This window comes from Sitophilus oryzae, unplaced genomic scaffold (genome assembly GCF_002938485.1).
Source record: "Sitophilus oryzae breed Bouriz unplaced genomic scaffold, Soryzae_2.0 scaffold_179_pilon_pilon, whole genome shotgun sequence".
Taxonomy (NCBI): domain Eukaryota; kingdom Metazoa; phylum Arthropoda; class Insecta; order Coleoptera; family Curculionidae; genus Sitophilus; species Sitophilus oryzae.
In genome coordinates this window covers 4,520,487-4,543,572 of record NW_022146501.1, presented here as the reverse complement: position 1 = coordinate 4,543,572, position 23,086 = coordinate 4,520,487, and the positions used below count along the sequence as shown (strand labels likewise).

The 23,086-nt window shown below is 35.6% G+C and overlaps 2 protein-coding genes across 2 annotated transcripts in view; one reads left to right on the top strand and one right to left on the bottom strand.

The window, feature by feature from the left end:
- Positions 1 to 23,086, bottom strand: part of LOC115882709 (putative serine protease K12H4.7) — a gene marked incomplete in the record, with an annotated part of 747,005 nt that overhangs the window by 526,589 nt on the left and 197,330 nt on the right.
- LOC115882707 (early growth response protein 1-B) overlaps positions 1 to 23,086 on the top strand; it is a 34,383-nt gene that overhangs the window by 9,108 nt on the left and 2,189 nt on the right. Inside the window, exons 2-3 of the mRNA XM_030900929.1 lie at positions 17,433 to 18,607; positions 21,423 to 21,677. Of these exons, the coding sequence (XP_030756789.1) occupies positions 17,433 to 18,607; positions 21,423 to 21,656 (1,409 nt within the window). The 3' untranslated portion in view covers positions 21,657 to 21,677. The remainder of the gene's footprint in view (positions 1 to 17,432; positions 18,608 to 21,422; positions 21,678 to 23,086) is intronic.

Genomic DNA, 23,086 nt, shown 5'->3' with positions numbered 1-23,086 from the left:
ACAGCTTCACAGAAGCTAGTTCTCCGTACTCAGTGATGAGGTGTTCTGGTGTTTCCCCATTTTCCTCACAGAATCTGCACTCGCCGTTGTTTCTTAGCTTCAATCTACTGAGATGTTTAATGAGGAGACAGTGTCCTGTTAAAAAAAACCCGTGACAATTCGAAGATTGTTCTTAATCAAGGAAAATATTTGATTTTTCTCGGTCGTAAGTTCTGAGAAATTTCTTCGACTGTCTTATACCGTTGGATGGTTTGACATACACCTGAGAGCCGCAAATTTTCTGGCATTTTTAATATAATTTATATCAAAAACTAATCTTAAAAGATGCGGATCAGTCCTCAAATGTATCTAATTTTTAATTTTTAGAGCCTTTTTTGCTTGTTAAATATAACTTTTTTTATTTACCAGTCAACAATAAATATAATAATGACATAATATAGCCAAATACCGATAGAAATATCTTAGTAGGTACCTACACTATTATTAGAATGATTAATTATTAAATAACTTACACAGCAAGTGTTAAGACATTGAAACATTTATTTTCACACTTTGTTGCCTACAATATAAGTGGTTATTTTTTATATTTTGGACTCTTTCCATTTTATTTGTCTTTTGTGTCTTCTCTATTATAAGTGTTGACACATTTTTGTAACAAATTATCAAAGTATGTGTATCTGTAGAAAGGGCGACTACAAAGTTAGTTTATCTTGTTTTGTCTCGGTTGTTGCTTTGTTTAAGTTAATGTTTTGAGTTTCTTGTTAATTATTTTAAATTTTATTAATAACGTATACTACAAATAAAAATCAAGCGGAAAATCTTGTTTTGCGTAAACCAAACCCAGATAAGCCATATCTTGTTTTACTACAGTTACCCCTAATTACTATGTAACACGTTTTACGTCACCAGATCACTCAATATATTGACGTCACGTGCGTGTGTTTGCCCTAATCGATCGAGTGGCGTGAAAGAATTAATTAATAAATACAGATCCTATCGTAACAGGAAATTAAGAACTGACTGATAGAGTTCTAATAATCGATTGATAGCGACAGTATCAGATTGTATATCTATGGTTTTTATTGAGGTGGTCGATAATATGCGAGATATTTGTCAAAATATTCAGCTGCAATGCTGCTTATGCAAAAGTTACGAAGATTATTATGTTATATTGTCTTATTAATCATTACTTAACAGTTTATCCTACCGTTGCAAATCCTCTTTTATTTGCGTCTAGGAGTTTCGTTGTTGACCTGTTTCTAGCTTTGTTCAACAATTGTTTCAAAACTTATTCTTTGCTCCTAAGTGGAGCAAATATTGCTCAATTCTTCTACTGCCTTGCGGGTTCTACTCAATAGCTCGGCCATTAAGCAAAGACGCGTAAAAGATGCGTGTTAGAAAGATGCATATAATTTATTTTAGATAGGAACTATATCGAAAATAGGAAATAGCCATCTTGTCCGATAGTCAAGCAGCATTAAAAACGATCAACTCAGTAACCATCAATTCGAAGTTGGTCAAAGAATACCTAGAGAAGCTAAACGAATTAGGCAAAGAAAATAAAGTCCTCCTACTCTGGGTGCCCGCTCACCAAGTAGGGTTCCCAACTTGAGCATCGGCGATTCCGGGACAATTATCATTAAGCTTTTAAATAATTGAAACAAAACATTAAATATTAGAGAAAAATATATATTATGTGTGTAGTACACACTTTTTTAGTTACCAGGTCCCGGCCAAGACAAAACTTTCGCCGGGACAAACTTTCTGATTCCTGGTTAATCCCGGCCAAACCGGGACGGTTGGGAACCCTATCACCAAGGGATGGAAGGCAATGAAAAAGCAAATGATCTAGCTAGAAAAGGAGCGAACACTCCACTAACTGGACCAGAACTGTTCTGTTTTCCACTGTTCAGATGCTCGAAGAAGTTCCTCAGAACCTACGACGCATTAAAATCAAAGATTTTCCTTTATCTAAGTAAAAACAATCTTCGGATTGTCACGGGGTTTCTGACAGGACACTGTCTCCTCAACGACCACTTCAGTAGACTGAAGCTGAGAAACAACAACGAATGCAGATTCTGTGGGGAAAATTGGGAAACAACAGAACACCCTATCACTGAGTGCGCCGAGACGATGACCTTTCGTGCCATGAACTTTCGTACGGCTGATCTCGAGGATGGAGGGCTGGCGTCTGTGGAGCCGTCTCAGATACTGGCTATAGGTATAACTCATTATAACTCAAGAAAGGGGAACGCACCATAGATCTGTAAGGTGACAGTGATTAACTCCCCTCCTAAACATTCTATATTTTAGGCAAAGACAGAAAAACAGTAAAAACTGTAATGGGCTTACCAACAGGGCACTGGAAGCTTAATATGCATCTAAAGATCATCCCATCAACTTTAGATGCCTAAGCTTACAATACCCTGTGCAGACGAACGATGCGCAGTTCAATTACTAAGCAATGATTGAACTAAGCATTAACAAAAAACGGTATAGAGGGTTGATTCTTCAAGTTGCTGTATCCTAAGGGTCAGAGGAGGACCACAATTGATCTGAAAAAGTCGCAGAGTTCTACCTCTAAAAGTCGTGTCAAACAGAACTTAAAGAAACTACAGAAAGCGCAGAATAAAGAGAAATGAGAGAAGACGAGGAAAAAAAATGGGTGAAGGACATAAAGTAAACGGTATTTAATATGTCAAAATCTCAAATAGGTATGCGGTTGTCAATAAAAATGAGACCAAACCGTAAAGCAAATCAGTCTGTATAGTCGTAGAATCCTCATTATAGCCAAGCAAAATTAGTCCTCTTATAGCATTAATTCAACGTTATACCTATACTTAACTAACCCGAGAAATAAAACGGATTTAAATTATCGCAATTAAATAAATAGATCTAAATATTTTACGCAATTACTCCGAGTATTCTTTTAACACGTCCCAACCAATCTCTTCCATTCGCTTACGGTTTTTTTTCCTTGTTTTTCGAGAGCAATTAGACGTTGTCTCCCTTTCCAACGCACATAACTATACGGATTTGCCTAATGAGATTCAAAATGGCGATAGGCGTCAGTTTAATTGCTAGTTCATAGTAGAGAAAATCGATATAGCGGTCGCGTAAAATGGAAAATATCTCGGAGGAGAAACGGGCAGTCTAATACGACGGTTACGCAATCGGGAGGGAAAGGGGAGTCAGTGTCTTTGGGTAATTGCGTTACGTAAATAACTAGCTGCTTTCCATTTGTCTATCTGGTTTCTTCTAAATATTTGCAATAATTATGGAAAAAACGTTAAGTTTAAAAAAACGTTATTGATTGATTATTATTGTCAAACTGTTTCCTTTTTTTGGCGATTTCTTCATAAACTGATCCTTACCGTAGTTCACGAACCAATCCAGGCAACATGGTTTTAACAGTCTATTATGCTGTACGTTAGTGTTTACATTACATTATTTGCCTTCTTTAAAAGACTGAATAAGAGTGCCCGGTGGCGTAGAGGTACAGGCTCTCGTCTACCAATCTCAAGGTGTGGGTTCGATTCCCACACCCGGCATTTCATCAGCCGACTATTTTTATTAAAATAAAAATACTTTGGGTACCTAGGTCGACTCAGCCTTAAATGAATACTTGGGATTAACAATCCTGAGGTAATAATGGGCTCTGTATACCGAACGGCTCTAGTATAGCAAGCTGTACCTTGCTACTCCCAAGGCGTTAAACGTTATATACGGGAGCTATTATTATTATTATTATTATTATTATTATATAAAAGACTGAATAAAAAGACCAAGAAAGGAGTCATTGAAAGTTCGCCCATTTTGTTTGGATCTCTTGACTCGCCAATTTTAGTTTGATTCTCATGATGCATTTCTGTACCCCAGAAGCAAACTATGTTAAGAGTCTATTACGCTATACCACAAATTAACTACAACAGATGCGAAAGAAAGCGACTGCATCGGAAACCGCTCGGCAAACCCGACACGCCTATTGAGTGGTGTAAATACACCAGTCGTTTAGTCCGGAAACCTATGCTGTGTCGTATTCGCTTGCTGGAATGACATAGTGCGTGGTTATATGTTTCTTTTTAAAAACGCGTGTAGGATTTTTGTTGAACTGTTATTTCTAAGTTTTGGTAATTTGTATATCTTATTTAAAATGGGATGCAAATGTGTTTATTTATAAGGAAAAAAAAAGATATTTATAGTATAAAAAATTAATTTATTTAACAAAATTTAATTAAAAATGTGACAAAATAGTTACCTTTCTATTGGACTTTTTCGACTATATAAATCTTTATTTGTAAACTTTAATACATCAAATATTTTCAATCTAATAAATCATTTAATGATGTAAATAAGAGGAAATTTCTCACATGGGTGGTCAAATTTTATAGTTTTCATTATATCAAACAGCCTCTGAGAAATGTTTTCAACTCAAAATGCCTTTAATTATGTTTGACTACATCATTAAAAAGGGTGTTCAAATACATCAATGTGATATTTGTCTAAAATTTGCAAAAAAATCCGAATCTCTGGATAACTCGAAATTATTTACCCATTTAAAAGCCTTTGATCATGAAAGTGGAAAAATTTGTTCATTTTATTTACAGGCTGGAAAAATTATTTAAATTAAATTTTGATGAGTTTTGCACTGAAGAAAACGTTCAGAGGCTGTTTGATATAATGAAAACTATAGAATTTGACCACCCATGTGAGAAATTTCCTCTTATTTACATCATTAAATTATTTATTAGATTGAAAATATTTTATTCATTAAAGTTTACAAAAAATAAAGATTTATATAGTTGAAAAAAGTCCGATAGAACCAATAGAAATGTAACTATTTTGTCACATCTTTAATTAAATTTTGTTAAATAAATTAATTTTTTATACTATAAATATCTTTTTTTTCCTAATCACCTACGAGCTGATATAATATGACGAACAATCTATTAAATTACTGCGAGATTATACAGAAAAGTCCACAGACTTCGAGACATAGGAAAATCAAGTCCATTTAGCGTGTGTCCAAATTTTGACAAGTTTTCAAAAATGACAGTTTTGTTTAGACTGACGTTTAATTTCACCTGACTTCTCGGTGAATGATTTCTTTTTATGGGGGTACATAAAATCTAAAATTTACGGCCATGAAGAAATTCAAAACCTGGAGCAGTTAAGGCAGAAACTATTTAATGCCTTTGACACTGTCACCCCTGATATGTTATCCAATGTGAGGAGGGGATTTTATGATCGTTTGGGTTATTGTTTAATGCAAGAGGGAGGCAGTTTTGAACAATTTTTGTAATTTTTTAAATTTCATTATCCTGTTTTTTTTTCCATTACCTACCTTGACGAACATGGGAAAACGAAGGTCCTTTTCAGGACCACAAATATTTTGATTGAGAAAATTGGTATAAATATCGAATTTCTTGTGGGTTCTTTCGAATTTGTGAAATAAATAAATAAGAGAAATGTGCAAAAAGCACAGATAACGTGACACTTTCAAAAATTCGGTAGTTTCGTTAATAATATTATGCGCTTGTACCTAAAAATAAAATTTTAACTTTGATAAAAATATTGCGCAGCTTTGGGAACCGAAATAAACCTAAGCTCTATCCTACGCTATCGCTCTATGAGCTTTAAAACCGGCGAATAGAGAGCCGGCTATTGATTTTCCAGCGCCCTGTCGTTGTACTTGACATTTAAAGCAAAGTGGCGCCATCGTATATCGTCTATGAATGAAACTGCCGCAACCGTGAATGAATGCATCGAAAACAACGCATTAAAATGAAGGTTTTGCGCATTATCAATGGGAATTACTCGATAAGATATTTTAGCAATCTTTTGGTGGCGAATTCGGTTAGTTTAAGAAGCAAAATTATTGGGAAAACAAAAAAAAACACTAGAAATTGGACTTGAGTAATATTACACCAACACAATAAAGGGAAAAAATGTACCTATGTGGCGGATTCATCTCTCCAAAAAATCCTGTATGGATAGTTCGCCACTGCAAGAAAATCTACAAAATAAAATAGTTATTTTTTGTAAACACTTCTGGCGTTAATCCAAACAGAAACTTCTTATCAGAAGTTAGGTTTACAGATATACAAATTTGCGTAACGAGCAAAAAAACTCTTAACGTTTCGGAAAATTTATCTCTTTCCGTCGTCGGAAGCAAAAAACATACAAAGAATAAAGAAAAAAACTGTTTAAAATATTTAAATTCAACTATTCGAGAACACTTTAGTTTTTTAAAACAGATACGTCTACAAAAACCGTTGACGTTCTGTTAAAATGACATTATATCAAGTTAAACTTCAAAATTAACAATTACTACCTGATAACAATTACTTAGGTAATAAGGTAAAACCAAAAAGCCCCAAACTTTATGTATGATTATTTTTAATTTTTACGTATGTTATATTTTTATTTATTTATGTTCTTTAAAATCAAAGAAGCGATTGCCATACATTACTAACATCTACAGATGCATAAGCAATACATTTATTTTATTAGATTGTATTAAAAAGCCTCTTTTATTTTTCTTTTAGAGGCTATCGCTTCTTTCATTATAATTTTGGCTTTATTAAAATTTATTCTGTGCCCTGTGTCCCATGAATGCTGACAAATCTTAGATTTGTGAAAATCTCCCTTTCTTAAATAATCTTTATATTCTTTAATTCGATCATTTAAGGGTCTAGATGTTTCACCAATGTATCCTATATTTCTTGTGGGTTCTTTCGAATTTGTGAAAGAAATGAATAAGAGAAATAATCATAACGAAGAATATTTTAACACTGGTGATCCGTTAGAAGATACCAATGTAAAAAAAACAATAAAGGGAGGAGAGTTCAGACTCACAGATCGCAGAACAGATTTACTCAACGACATAATATTAAGTGGCCACAGGCTTTTAAAAGAATCAGTTAGTGAGTGTTAGACTGTGGTGATAGACTAAATAGTAGGTACTTACCTTTATGTGAAGTTCAAATTAAATATGTTTTACAAATGAACATTTTTTTTATGGCGCTCCAATAAAAATTGTCCAATCATCGACCTCACTGACTATGTCAAGTTCAGTCTTGTAATTTATCCAACGATACACTTCGATTTAACGGTCTTTTGTCATAAGCAATTCTCTTCAAACCCAATGGGTCGATTCAATCAATGAAACTGTTGTTTCGAGATGGTATATACATCGCTGATTTGGGTCTCGTACGGTGGTCTAGTACGTTGCTATTTAGGTTATAATAATTTTATTGTTTACGATAAAGGAATGTCCGATGGGTTTGATATTAGAGAAGATATATTATTGACTATAAATAATACCAAACCAAAACACCATTTAAGACCGTTTTCAAATTTTATTTAGAACACTGTATTAATTTTGATATATGAACATCCAAAGTGAATCAATCAGAGTGAAATTTTCCGTCTTTGTATATTTTCATCCAGTTAGCTGTATCACATCCCGCAAACTGACACTGTTTCCTAAATTTAGTATCTGTGCAGAGGTTCAAGGACAGATTTACGAATAACAAAGACATTGGTGTAAAGGTCAATTTTTCTAGGTTAATATACCAAAGGTACCAAGTGATATAGTGTATTTATCTTCAACCAGAAACACCAGAACACCCTCAAAAAGGAAATACCACTCCTGCAACTCCCAGTGGACGATATGCCAAGAACGTACAACTTTGACAAACATGTCAATGTAGTATTGAGCAATAAGAAGGATTGGAAGAGCGAAACGCTTGCCCAGCAGTTAAAAGACCATACCATAACTTGGTATACTGATGCTTCCAAAACCAATACGGGAACAGGGATCAGGTGTTTGGGCCGAGAGCTAATTACTCCGAACCAATGGGCACTTACCCTAGTATCCTACAGGCAGAAATCTACGCTATCGAGAGATGCGTACAACTTATCTTAGATAGGAACTATCGGAAACAAGAAATAGCCATCTTATCTGATAGTCAAGCAGCGTTAAAGGCGATCAACTCAGTCTCAATCAATTCGAAATTGGTCAAAGAATACATAGAGAAGCTGAATAAATTAGGCAAAGAAAACAAAGTCCTCCTACACTGGGTGCCTGCTCACCAAGGGATAAAAGGCAATGAAAAAGCAAATAATCTAGGTAGAAAAGGAGCGAACACTCCACTAACTGGACCAGAACCGTTCTGCTTTCCAAGTGGTAACCAACTCAAGGAGGAACTCAAGAACTTGGAAGATTCCATCCGCAACCTGGAATGGAAATCTTGCAATGGTCTAGGACACTCGAAGAAGTTTCTGAGGGCTTATGATCAATAAAAATCACAGATCTTCCTAGGTCTGAGTAAGAACAATCTTCGGATGTCACGGGGTTTTTAACAGGACACTGTCTCCTCAATGAACACCTCAGTAGATTGAAACTAAGAAGAAACGGCGAATGCAGATTCTGTGGGGAAGATGGTGAAACACTAGTACACCTCATCACTGAGTGCGCCGAGACGACAACCATTCGTGCCATGAATTTTGGTACGACTGATATTGGAGATGGAGAACTACCCTCTATAAGACCGTCCCAGATACTGGCTTTTGTCAAATCCCTGGGACTGTATGATGAGTTATGATTCAAGAAAGGGGGACACAATGGATCTGTAAGGTCGAAGTGATTAACCACCCTCCCACTCATTCTAAATTCTAAAAATTTCTAGTGTATTTATTATTAAAAATATGTAGGATTTGATTAGACATTGATTGTACGGCTTCTGCTTCTCCGTTAGCCTTCGCCAAACCTCTCTATCCAGTGCATTTAGTTCTTCTAGTTCCCTTGACTGTGCTGTTCCACAACCTTCTTGGTCTACCTCGCCTCCTTCCTTGTGGAGGTATCCACTGAATCTGTGTCTCTCTGTTAGTAATCTGGTCCATTTTTGATATGCCTACGCTCCTTTTGAGATACTCCATTTCGACTGCTTTAAGTCTCAGCTTCATTTCGGCCGTTATAGCTTATATTTCATAACCATAGCACATGACAGATTGTTTTTTTTTATTCTAAGAGAGAGATACTGATCCGACCACAATGAATTTAGATATCCTACTAATCTTTTGCCAACTCGAATGCGAAGTTTGATTTCATTCTCTCCAGCGAGTTAAGTAGTCTTAGTTCCTGTTCAGTTACAATTAACCCTAGATATTTAAAGTTGTCAACCCACTGATCACGTATTCAAGGTCAAATGTATGTAAAGTGTCTTTTACACACAATTACTAGTCATTATTTGGCATTTGTCAGTCAATATCAGTCATAGACCACAAAATAAAGACCGACTGATTATTTAAATTTTTCATTCTGAGTGAATAATCAGAATGGGGAACGATTCTTTCATCAATAGGTGATCGGTAGTCACGAATCATCACTTTGGATCTTTCCTCCAAGACTAAATCATTAAAAGTGACAAATGTAAATGAGCGTCAAGCTACTGCGTCATTTCATTCCTCGCATATGTATTCGCAATTTATGAATGAGCCTCCGTATCGATTTTCCCATCCTCTCGATAGCGGGCGTATCGATTTTTCGACTGGCCGTGGAATGAGTGCGCGCGGCGAGCCGCTGACCTCTACGAAAATTTAATGGCAGAGGCCTTGAAAAGTCCAGGGGAAAACCGCCTTAGGGCGCCGTTGCCACGTCGGACCCTTACGGTGACGTCAATCGCCTGTGGACCGTCCGTCGATAGCTCCCCAAACGGGTGGGGAAAGGAAAAAATACGTAAATAATGTTACCAAGGGATGACTTTGTTTTTGAGTCTCTTTTGTATTGCGTTTATTGTTGTTTATCTAGAAACACATATATGTAATATTGATATTACTAAGTTTTAAAAATTTTGGAAATGTTATAATGTCTATCTTTACTTTCTTCTTCGACTTCCGTTACTCCTTTTCATCTTTCATTTCTTTTACTTCTACTCGTTCTAAACAGCCTCTACACTACCACCGAAATATTTTACGAAATATTTCCAGAAAAAAACAAATCTTGACATTTTTTCTTTTTCCAATTAAAATATTGTTCCAACGTTTTCATAATTTATGTGGTTGTGGTTGTAAAGTAATGAAACACTTATCTACTCAGTATGTAACATACCATCAACACATCATGTCAATAAACTAATCTTCCGAACCATGATTTTGTCTGCTTTAACGACTACTATATCAGTTCAAAGAGTATTAGACTCCTATTCACAGTCCAATTGCACTCCTTCCCACGTTATCGAAGATCATGGAGAGACTGGTTAAAAAGAGGCTTGTATCAATTCTTCTAAAATACAAAATACTCACCCCCTTTCAGTTTGGGTTCTTGAGTAACAAATGTACAAATGACGCTATGTTTTCGCTGTTTAATAATGTATACTCCAGTCTGAACAACCGTCTCGTTACAGCAACAATTTTCTGTGATTTCTCGAAAGCTTTCGATTGTGTTAATCATAACATCCTAACTAACAAATTGCAGTACTATGTATCAGGGGAACGCCTCTTGAATGGTTTAAGTCCTACCTTAACAACAGAAACCAGCGTGTGAGGGTTGATAAGACTGTGTCTTCTTGCAAGCCAATAGAATGCGGAGTACCTCAGGGCTCAGTGCTAGGTCCTATTTTGTTTCTGTTGTTTATCAACGATATTGCTAGTCTGGACATCAGTGGTAAAATCTGTCTCTTCGCGGATGATACTTGTTTCACATGGAGCAGCCCGGACACCACGGCACTTCATAGAACCATTTCCAGTGACTTAATCAACATAAAAACATGGTGCGATTCTAATTATCTGTGTCTCAACGTCTCTAAAACTAAAGTCTTATCATATAAAAGTACGTTGCTACCTTTTCAACTTGATAATACCACCATTGACGTCGTTGATTCTGTGAAATTTTTAGGCCTTGTTGTGGACAACTATTTAAAATGGGATTTGCACATCGATGCTTTAGCTAAAAAATTAAGTTCTGCCTGTTTCGCACTTAGATCAGTTGCTAATGTGCTTAATTTGTCAACATCTAGGACAGTCTATTATGCCCTTTTTGAGTCGCATCTCCGATACGCACTTCCATTCTGGGGTGCGTGTTGTGCGACTCAATTTGAGCGTATCTTCAAATTACAAAAGAGAGCTGTGCGATATTCACTGAGGCTAACCAGTCGTGCTCACTGCCGGGACTTGTTTAAAAGATATAAAATATTAACTCTTCCTTCCCTATTCATACTCGAATCCGTCTGCCTAGTTCGCAAGCACGTATCGAGTATTTCTCTAGGGCCAGTTCATGGCTATCCAATTAGGAACGCAGAGCATAACATGTATCTGCCAACCCCTCACTCTGAGTTAGTAAAGAGTTCCATATTGTACAATGCAAAAAAAATGCACAATCATCTGCCATCTGAAATTAATTCCATTTCATCCTTTCCTGCATTTCGCAGAGCCTTGAGATCATACTTACTGGAGAAAGCCTTTTACGCGGTTAACAATTTTTTTATTAATATCTAGGGTTCTAAATTTAACACACATTCACTAAATTTAAGAAATGATTTTGTTTTCTATCCATTTAAATTTAGTATTGACATTATATACAGTTGTTTATTTACATGTATGTTTATATTTTATTTATATTTTATTAAATAAATTTTTGACAATGTACAATTTCTATAATTGTATAAAGTATTGTTTTAGTTTTGTATGTTTGCTGTTAGTTTTATATGTTTTTTTATTGTTAAGTGAAGTTTTGTATGTTTTTTATATTCTTCTTTTTTTTAAGCTTTGTCAACAAAATTGTTTAATTTTTTATGACAATAAAGCAATTTCTTTCTTTCTTTCTTTCTATTAAGACTCTAGGAGCCAACCTTCATCCAAAATGCACTCTCTGATTGACGACATTGTCATTTACTTTCATAGTACATGCTGAACAATCTCGTCCTCCTAATTACATCTCACTTAGATTTATTTTGTAAATGGTATCCATAGAGTTAGAAGTGTGAGGTTAAAATTCCAGATACAATTAATAAGTTTCAATCATGTTCAGGCCATATATTTTCGTATTATTTTCTTCAACACCTATTTGTCTTTCTTTTTGGAAAACGGAGAAGTTATTGAACTGACTAGCACATTTTTTCTGCTTTACAGTAGTATTAAAGAAAAAACAAAGCTAGTAGCTACCGGACAAATTAATGGGAAAATTTCTTAACACCACTGGAAAACTAAAGGGTTTCCCTGTCTCGTCCATAACAGATGGTTTTCTCCTTGAATTTTCCTCAACGAAACCCATGCCAACAAGTGTTAACATCTGTTCAAATCGCGTGGGCGTGGGTGCGTGCTCTAGGGCAACCGAAACAGTTGAAAATCGATGCCGCGTTGCCAGGTCAACACCCTCAGAGATTTTTGTCTCAATTTAGATTATTTCGCACTGAATAAATTGTATTTACCAATTAGAAAGTAATTTGTTGATATGTTTATGATTAATTATAACTAAGAATCATTGAATAGCAAGGCGAAGGAGTCTAATAATAGGTACTATTCCTTATATTACATATTTTTAGGCAGTAGGTCTCACTTGACACATATGAATTTGATTTTTGCTGATTTGTTGGACTATTTGAGATGAAATAATATCACTAAATATACCGTATGACTGGGGAACGACAATCGGTGACACAATCGGACCCTATTTACTAAAAATTGATGTAAAACTTGTCAAAAAGTAAAACTAATTTAGGAAGATTCAAAATGAATAGAATATGTTTCTCGAATTTTAAACTACGCCATATACAAATCATTTTTACTCAACATAAAAATAAATTACAACCCTCCTAAGGCCCACTGGCAGTATAAGCGCCGTTACAAAATAAAGAAGAGTACGGGGCAAGGAAATTACGTCTAAGGCTTGACCTCGTCAAAATTATTATCGATTGTCATTCCCCAACCGTCTTTGACGCTGTTTTTTTTTCAATCGTATAGTAGTAGCCTCTAACTAGGTGATGCTATACTAAATTTTTGTTTGTTTATATCATAATTCTATCAAAAATAAACCATGTCTTTCAAATTTTCTCAAAAAAAAATTATGCCAAAGTCCTGCTACTAAAAAGTGGATCAGCATCTCTGTTATATACAGTGTGAGTCTTAAATAAGGGCAAATATTTTCAGGGCTGGTCGATCTAGGTAAAAGAAAACATATATTCTCTTTACCGTTTGTCAAATACATCCAAAATAACCAATTCTAATTTCAAACACGTACAAAAAAAGTTTGAAAATTTAAAAAAATATATTTCTTTTTTAAAAAATTTGAGAGCCACTGGATTTTTTTCTGTATTTGCATCCCTTTTAGTGCCGTAACCAAAATAATATTATACAGATTAAGAAATTATACCGTGGCAAAATTTGCGGTAAAGAGGCAGTTCTAAAAAGTTTTCTAAAATATACAGGTATATTTAAAAATCTTTTTTGAGAAAAAAACTCATAGACGGGTTCCTTGGGTCGAAATATACCACCTCTAAAAATATTTGCACTCATTTGAGATTCTCCCTGTATTTTGTAATCAAGAACCTGAACTTAATTAATCATCTAAAAGAAGATGACACCTTCTTTTTTAATTCTTTATCGACCTTTTTCCAACAATTCTCTTTAATAACAAAATTTTTGTAATTTTTGTCTTCATAATCATAAATCACGGGATATTTTTGTATTTCGTTGATTAAAATTTCATCATCATTTGACGTAAATGGCGCCATTTTTTGCCCTGGTCAACTACGATTTTCTACGAGCAGTCATAAAGATATATCAAAGAGGTAGACGTCTTAAAATACTTCGTACTATTTACCCGATAAACCCGATTAAAGTTTTTAATCACTACCACCAGGGTTGGGTAGGTTTGGTTTGGTTTGGTATTTTCTACATTTTTTACATGTTCAGACGTAGAAAAGTATCTAGTTCTGTATAGTGTAAGCCTTTTTTGAGTTTATATTTATTTCAAATACTTCACTCACAACGATTAGTACAAGAAATGTACTAATAACGATATTTCTATTAGTTATTTATTATTTAACAAATGGGTATAGTTTAGTAAAAATAGTCGGCTGATGGAACGAGACGAGAGCCTGTACCTCTACGCCACCGGGCACCTTTGAAGGGTTGCAAGCCAAATTTGTTCCATTTGAAACTGTACAAATCAGTGCAGCGGCTGGAGACGCAGCTGCTAGCCGCGGCACCGAAATCGCACCTTAATAAAGTTGGGATGAGTTTTTACGTCTATTAAGCTATCTTTTTTCTAAAAAGAACAATGTTCGACTGCAAGATCTGCTAGTAAAAAGGTTTAAGCTTGAAATATCATAAAAACAAAAATAAAGTGTCAAAACGAATGACAGTGTCAGGAAAAATAAATAAATAAATGTGGCAACTTGACATTTTTTACAGCAGAGCTACCACCTGAATCCCCAGCGCGAAATTTAAATTCCAGTTAGTCAGCCATGGTTGGCAACAATGAATTTAAAAATCGCGCCCTCGATTACGTAACTAAAAGTTTAATTGATATAAAATATATTTAGTAATCAGTAACAGATATTAAATTAAATAATAACTTAGAAAGTAGTAAGATCTGAATTAAACATTCTATAGAATTTATTAAAACATGCAGAACTTAATATTTAATTAAGTTTATTATAAGAAACCTAATTCCGCGATATAATTTTATAATTACTCGGATATTTATCGCACGTAATTGTTTATCGGATTAATACGTACGTTTATTACGGGGACCCGGTATAATAATTTCTATAAAATTTTAATCGGTCGTAAAATCTTAACGATACAATTCCGCAGTTTTTCTCCTGGCGTCGAAAATTTATGTTTCCGCAGTGCGCAATCGCCTTCGCAACACTCGACCGATGACTTTGGTCCGAGTACGAATTAACGATGGCCGTCAAACTACCACCTGAAGGTAATTCCATCTATTTTTACCTGGTTTTGGAGCTCGTTTCATTGCAGTACATGTTTTTGACAAGCATATTTCAATAGCGGCTTATAGTCTTAGAGCTAGCAACGTTTTCGAGAAAGTATTTTAAGACGTCTGGCTCTTTGATATACTCTTTTACTATGCTCTCTGGAACAGTATGCGGCCCGTCTGGCTGCCGATACCCGTTGCGTTCACTACTGCGCATCGGAAGAAGATCCTATATTTTTTTTTAATTTAGTCCTATAAATTCTAGTATTGAATATAAATCGAACATGTCTCCATAGCGCAGTGCGAAGAGTTTCCGACTACGAACCGAGGATTCGGTTCGTAGTTCGAATCCGGGTCAGGGCAAAGATTTTTTATTTTACTTTCCTTTATATTCTGATAGTAAAGTATTAAATAATTCTGGTAATTAAAAAAAACAATATTTAATACTTTACTATCAGAATATAAACGAAAATAAAATAAAAAAGTCTTTGCCCTGACCTGGATTCGAACTCTGACTCCTCGGTTCGTGGTCGGAAACTCTACGCATTGCGCTATGGAGACATTTTCGATTTATATTCAATACTAGAATTTAAAGGACTAATAAAAATATAGGATCTTCTTTCAATGCGCAGTAGGGAACGCAACGTTTACCGGTAGCCAGACGGGCCACATGCTGTTCTAGAGAGCATAGTAAAAGATATATCAAAGAGGCAGACGTCTTAAAATACTTGTTTTTCCGACGTTGCTAGCTCTCGTACTATTATCCGATAAACCCGATTAAAGTTTTTAATCACTACCACCAGGGTTGGGTAGGTAGAAAATTTTATATTTTCTACACGTAGAGAATTAATTTTCTACATTTTTTACATGTCCAGACGTAGAAAATTATCTAGTTCTGTATAGTGTAAGCCTTTTTTGAGTTTATACTTATTTCAAATACTTCAATCACAACGATTAGTACAAGAAATATACTAATAACGATATTTATAATAGTTATTTATTATTTAACAAATGGGTATAGTTTGCTAAAACAAAAGCTAAACTACAGGGTGGCGCCTCTCATACGCCGCGGAAGCTCCAAGTAGAACGACAGTCTGTATTGAAATGAAATTTTGTAAGCATATTATGTAGGTTAATTCAGAACACTTTTTAAAAATATAGAGGGTTCTACAGGGTGTCCACAAAAAAGTTACATATCAAAGTTGTGTTTTTTTGTAATGGAACACCCTATATATTAATTGATTTTCGGATTCTGGGCGAAAAATAAAGGTGACTTTTTTTGGAGAAGTATATGCCTAAAATGTAAGGTTTTTGGCATATTTAGCATTTTCTAGAACTAAAGAACAATTTTTAAATTACAATAAAAGCTACCTTGGAATTTACCCGGTATAGCCTAATATTTAGTTAAATTAACTATTGTACTTTAAATCAAATTAAAATTTGATCCAAAAAGTTATACAGGGTGAGACAAAATTAATATTGAACATTGGTCACAGCATGTTACTCTTTTATTTTAAATGGAACACCCACAGTATATTATTTTCCCATATTCAATGGAGAATTCATGTCTCTTCAAAATACTCCTCAAACAAATATATTTTCATTTACATGATTTGATCTGAGTAGATCTTTATTATTTGATAAAATCTAGGTGGCTGTGATATGTCTGACTTTACTTCAACATAGCTGCCTAATTAGTCCAACTTTAACAACTAGTTAAAACTCAGTTAAAACAAAAAAATTTCTCAGAAATTTCCCGAAAATGCAAACTTATCCTACATCAGAGAGAATTGATATGATTCTATTAGTTGGTGAATGCAGTGCGCATGTGCATTCACCAATTAATAGAATACTTAAATGCTCCTGATTTTATCTAGTTGTTAGTAGTTAGTACGGTTTTTTATGGGGATATGTTTAAGACAGTATTTACAAAACTCGACCAACTATTGTCGACAACTAAAATAAACGAGTTATATGGAAAACCCTGCATTATGCAAATTCATTAACCCAATTTCGAAATAATCCAGACTATACTTTATACTACAATTAATATTTTGATCGCACGGTTATCAGCCTTCAGTATTAGACAACTAAAAAAGTTGATGATTATAAATCTATAAATTAAAGTGCTTTTTACAATTTTTTGTGTTTTTTTTTGCGTGACAAAACGACCCTCTTTAAAAAATAAGTCGAATCGTGAAACAGAAAATTAATACTGCATCGATAACCGCGAGCTTTTGTCAGCGTCTGCTGACTCGGCGTCCATTCTCTCCGCCAGATTTAATTCCCTTTGACTTAACTATTGTTTCCTAGCGTCTAGCACGCAGACCACACAAAGAAATCGTCGGCCATATCAAATTTCATAGGGGTATCCTTTTTGTCTCGTTTCATTTCATTTTTTCATTTACCTCGCCGTATAATCATTCAATGTTCATTCACTCGAACGAATACACATATTTTTTTTATTAATTATCTTTTTTTTTCGTTCTAGGTACTCTCGATCCTGAGGAACTTTCGATCGAACAACAAAATCAACAACAACAAACCTCACCGCATCATTCACCTTCCAGCACTCATCTGGCTGAACGCGTTACACCTCACGAATCCGCCCTGAGTCCCAAAGAAGACAGTACCAATCAGAGCTCGTTGAGCACCATGTACTCCCATCATGCTCCTTCGAACAACAACAATCTGACAAAATTACAACACAGAACCGTTCACGGAGGATCACCGGGGCTTCAGAGTAACATCCAGATGCAACAGTCCCAAGGGAGTCCTCTAGGGTTAGGGACGCAAGGGATGAGTCACAGTCCTTCGGCGGTTGGACAGTGGTTGTTACAAAGCGGTGATAAACCAATGTATCCTTCGATGTTCGGATTTCTGCAAGGGGGTACGAGTCAGACGAGTCAGAGTCCTCAACAGTATACCAGTGCAACCCCATCGCCTGCTGGAGGTCAGTACGATGACCGAGGAACGGAACAGTTGATGCTGAGCATGGATTGTAGTTCGAGTTTGTCGCTGAAACAACCTCCGAGTTATCCTAGTTGTTCCAGTGCGACCACGACGCTTCAACTGGACATGCAACAGTCGGACTTAGTGTACTCCCGCGTCGGACAACCTCTTGTAGCACCCGCCGCGAAATACCAGTGGGACACTCAAGAATACTCGCCTCAAGGTTCGGTAGTGCCCGGTCCCAGCTCGTTAGTACCTAAACAAGAACCTTTTTCAACCTCGTGTGGAGCGGAATTACAACAAGCTCCTTCACCTTACGGTACGGTTCAATTAGCTGAGTACAATCCATCTACGTCAAAGGGTCACGAGATTCTTTCACAAGTTTACCAACAGAGTCCTGTACCGTTAAAGTTGGTGCCGGTAAAGCCACGGAAGTACCCGAATAGGCCGAGTAAGACACCGGTACACGAAAGGCCCTACGCGTGCCCTGTGGAGAATTGCGACCGAAGGTTCTCGAGGTCCGACGAACTGACGCGACATATCAGGATTCACACCGGTCAGAAACCGTTCCAGTGCCGGATCTGTATGCGCAGCTTTTCCAGGTCGGATCATTTGACGACGCATATCCGCACTCACACGGGGGAGAAGCCGTTTAGCTGTGACGTGTGTGGGCGGAAGTTCGCGAGGAGCGACGAGAAGAAACGACACGCTAAGGTAAGTCTAGGCCACCTTTGATATTATTTTTTTTGCTAGTTTACACACCAACATTGAACTATAGATCATACCAAATAAACTTTTAATCACGTGATATGTAAGCTTGACCTATTTTCTTTTAATCAAAATATTTTAGGAAATAAAAATAAATTTATTATAAATATACCAACAGTTTTTATTAACATCAACAAAACTCACCTTGTTAAGAGCACTTAAGGGACATAAAGGGCTAATGATGGGCATTTCTACCGCTTTCCCGTTGTTCAAAATATTCTAATAATGTTGCGATTAGTTTTTTGCTTTAAAAGAGGTTCTAAAAAGGACAATGTTCGACTGCAAGGTCTGCTAGTAAAAATTGTAAAAAAAAGTATATAACACAATTCGTTTAAACCAAAAACTTTTAATACAAAACTAAAGTGTCAAAACGAACGACAAGGTTAGAAAATAAATAAATAAATGCAGCAAAATAAATAAATAAATGGAAATATATATTATATTTCAGAAATCTTTCTAAGGCTTAGCCCGATCCTGTCACGATAAGCCACAATTAAAAATTTCAAACACACGTGCTTTGATTAATGCTTGATTAAGGTTTGCAGAGCTTCAGCATTTGCCATAAAATAGCGAGCAATTTGTTACAAAACCATATAAATTATATATCACTGTAATCACAGAACTTCAATCTATTTCCGTATTGTAACGGAAATTTAAATTATGTCTTTATTTTCCAGAAAATTTAGTCCAAACATAAGGAATGTTTTGTTGATGTTTGACCATCAAAATCTTAAAAATAAAGAAGTTGTCTAAAAATGTGCTACAATAGGAATATAGTATAATCCTTTATCTTTAATCTCCTTCTTCATTTGTGTAAAAATATCTAGCCAATTTTGCATAAAACGTTAAATGCCGAACTTTCTATTTAATTCATCTAATCTAAATAATCTACATTATTCAAGGACACGTGGATATATATTTGTGTACCCTCAAAATATGATCGATTGATTTGACTGATTTCAAATATGATTTCCGTCTGGCCTTCAAACGTGCTCTTTTCGAGGCTTTTTTAGACAGTTTTATTTCATTTTTTCATAGATTAAGAAGGTTTTTCTGTTTATACATAGTAAGTATATCGATTGATGTTAATTAAAGACACTATGAACATATAAAAAACATGTTCAGACCTATACATACTAACTCTCTACATCATATTTAATAATAGTTATTTAGAAAAAGATATTAAACTGAAAATGCAAAATAAACAACGTCGAAGCGCTGAGAAACTGTCACGATCTCGGCTCAGCCGTCCGTCGTAATCCGAAGAATATTGGTAGCACCTGAACGTCTATTAAATAAGCTGTTTTTAATAAATATTTATTACGTCTAATGGCAGCTCATTATCGGAAATATATTGACAGATACTAATTGCTGGCATTTCACGCAGAGTGAGGCTGACTGCCACTGACGACGGTGATGGGGAAAAAATTATCGCAAATGGATTTCTGCGCGCTGGTATTAGAGAGCTACTACAGGTCGATATAAAACGTGAAACTGTAGCTTTGATAAAATTCTCTCTTTCTATCTATTGGTACAGGGACATCATTTTAAGTGACTCACTCAATTTATAATTTCTCTGTTTCGTATTTAAAGATAATAGAAAACCTTTTTAACGTAACTTTTTGCGAGGATGCCGATTTTCTACCTGAAAATTTTTTAAAACGTCAATTGTGACAGATATGATTTTTTTTAAATGGAGACCCTCACATATTTTAGCATTTTCCGGTAGACAATTTTTAGCTAATTTCAAAAATATATATGATCGGGATGCTAATTTTCTAGCTCAAAATTATTTAAAACGTCAATTTTGACAGATACGATGCTATCTTGATTTTTTATTTCTTTAACTCTCTGTATATCGAAAACGGGAATTGCAAACTATACTAAACTATATATTTTTGAAATTACCTAAAAATTGTCTACCGAACGTTGCTAAAATATGTGAGGGTTTTCATTTTAAAAAAATCAAGATAGCGTCGACTCTGTCAAAATTGACGCTTTAAAAAATTTTGAGTTAGAAAATCGGCATCCTCACAAAAAAAATGCATTAAAATATCTTTCTACCACTTAAAATGATGCCTCTGTACATAATGATTATGGTAAATAATTTTACATTTCAATCTAGAGTTGGTTTGGTAACCTAACACTATTTTTTAATCAAGGAGCCTTGGAAAAAAAGATTTGATCGTCTAGTGTTTTGCGTGTCTTGTCCTGGCCGGTTAAAAGATGCCCAAATCGTATTTTTAATCATTTCTCAATTTTTTCAAATGAAACGAGGTTGCTCATTAGCATATTTACAAAAAGCATTTTTTACGAATAATTTGGTACCACACACTTCGTATTTCGAGTCAAATTGTCGTTATGAATCGCATGTGTTATAACTTCAAATAAACAATATTTGAAATTTTTTATCGAATAAAGGTACAAAATAGCGATTTAAAAATCAAAAGTTTTAGTCATTTCCGGTGAAACAGGAAGTGACCGAAAACAATTGAATACGTCAACCAATCATAATTTATGTCATATATTAGCATACCAAAACTCGATTTTTTATCTAAAAAAATGAAAAAGTTATAGGGGTGAGCCACTTATGAGACACACCCTGTATACCTTATTTTTCTTTACCGTTTTTCAAATAAGTCCAGAATAACCGAGATATTTTACTTTGAAAATTTCCAAAAAAAATCCATAGACATAGACGTTTTTGACTCACCCTGTATAATGTCGAAGGAAATTAACGGAAGTCTTATTTTTGTTGCAGGTTCACCTGAAACAACGCATGAAGAAAGAATCGAAACTCTCTTCGGGCGGCTCCTCGTCAGCGAACAACAACAACAACGCCACCCAGACCCCCACGACGCACGTGCCATCACCCTCCCCCCATCATCACACCCACCACCACCATCACCACATGCACCCCCACCAGTTGCCGTCCCACACCGTCACCAGCGACGATGCCAACCCCATGGACAGGGTGTCACATGCACCACTGTGAGATTTGCCCAACGCCGACCGTGTAAGTTACCTGTATTTTACACGGCACTGGTCACTATATTTCCGTGGTCTCTGTTTTAATGCATACGACAGAGATAAATATATACGATCAGTTGACAGACAGAGAGACAAAATAAAAAGCGGCAGTGTTGTCGGTTTGTACTTGAAGTAACATATAATACGAAGATAGAATATCTAAGCTACACACAACCCAAACTTATATGGTCTCACTCTTTATTTCTGACTGAATTTCTTGATATACAACTTTAAGGATAAGGCTTTTTGTTGTAAATAAAGTTGATAATAAAGAATAAACGACTGTTGCGATTTATTTCCTTTTGAATTTTGTGTTCAGTAGTAAAATCACGATTGTCCGGTAATTTTCATTCGACCCAAAAAAAAATAAAAAAATGCCTTATATTGGATTAACAGATGTAGAGAGGGGAAGAATTATTAGAAGTCCCAACGAGACGTAGCAGAGATAGTAGGCGTTACCCATGGTGTTGTATCGAAAACATATGCCAGGTACTTGGAATTAAGAACACACAAGAACATGCCCAGACAAAGTCGTCAAAGAGTCACAACTGAACAACAAGACTGCCTTGTGTGCCAAATTTGCTAGAAGAAACCCCAATGTTTCTCATCCAGAGCTACAAAGAATTATTGCTCCCGTTGAAGAAGAAATGTCCCAGAGAGACGTAGCAGAGATAGTAGGCGTTACCCATGGTGTTGTATCGAAAACATATGCCAGGTACTTGGAATTAAGAACACACAAGAACATGCCCAGACAAAGTCGTCAAAGAGTCACAACTGAACAACAAGACTGCCTTGTGTGCCAAATTTGCTAGAAGAAACCCCAATGTTTCTCATCCAGAGCTACAAAGAATTATTGCTCCCGTTGAAGAAGAAATGTCCCAAAGAGACGTAGCAGAGATAGTAGGCGTTACCCATGGTGTTGTATCGAAAACATATGCCAGGTACTTGGAATTAAGAACACACAAGAACATGCCCAGACAAAGTCGTCAAAGAGTCACAACTGAACAACAAGACTGCCTTGTGTGCCAAATTTGCTAGAAGAAACCCCAATGTTTCTCATCCAGAGCTACAAAGAATTATTGCTCCCGCTGAAGAAGAAATGTCCCAAAGAGACGTAGCAGAGATAGTAGGCGTTACCCATGGTGTTGTATCGAAAACATATGCCAGGTACTTGGAATTAAGAACACACAAGAACATGCCCAGACAAAGTCGTCAAAGAGTCACAACTGAACAACAAGACCGCCTTGTGTGCCAAATTTGCTAGAAGATAGACAGACAACTTCTGGCAGCTACAGGTGTGAACGTTTGAGTTGAAACAATAAGGAAAAGGCTTCGTGCTCGAGGGTTTTACAGTAAGAGAGAGTTACGGATCCCAGTTATCTGGCAAAATAAAAA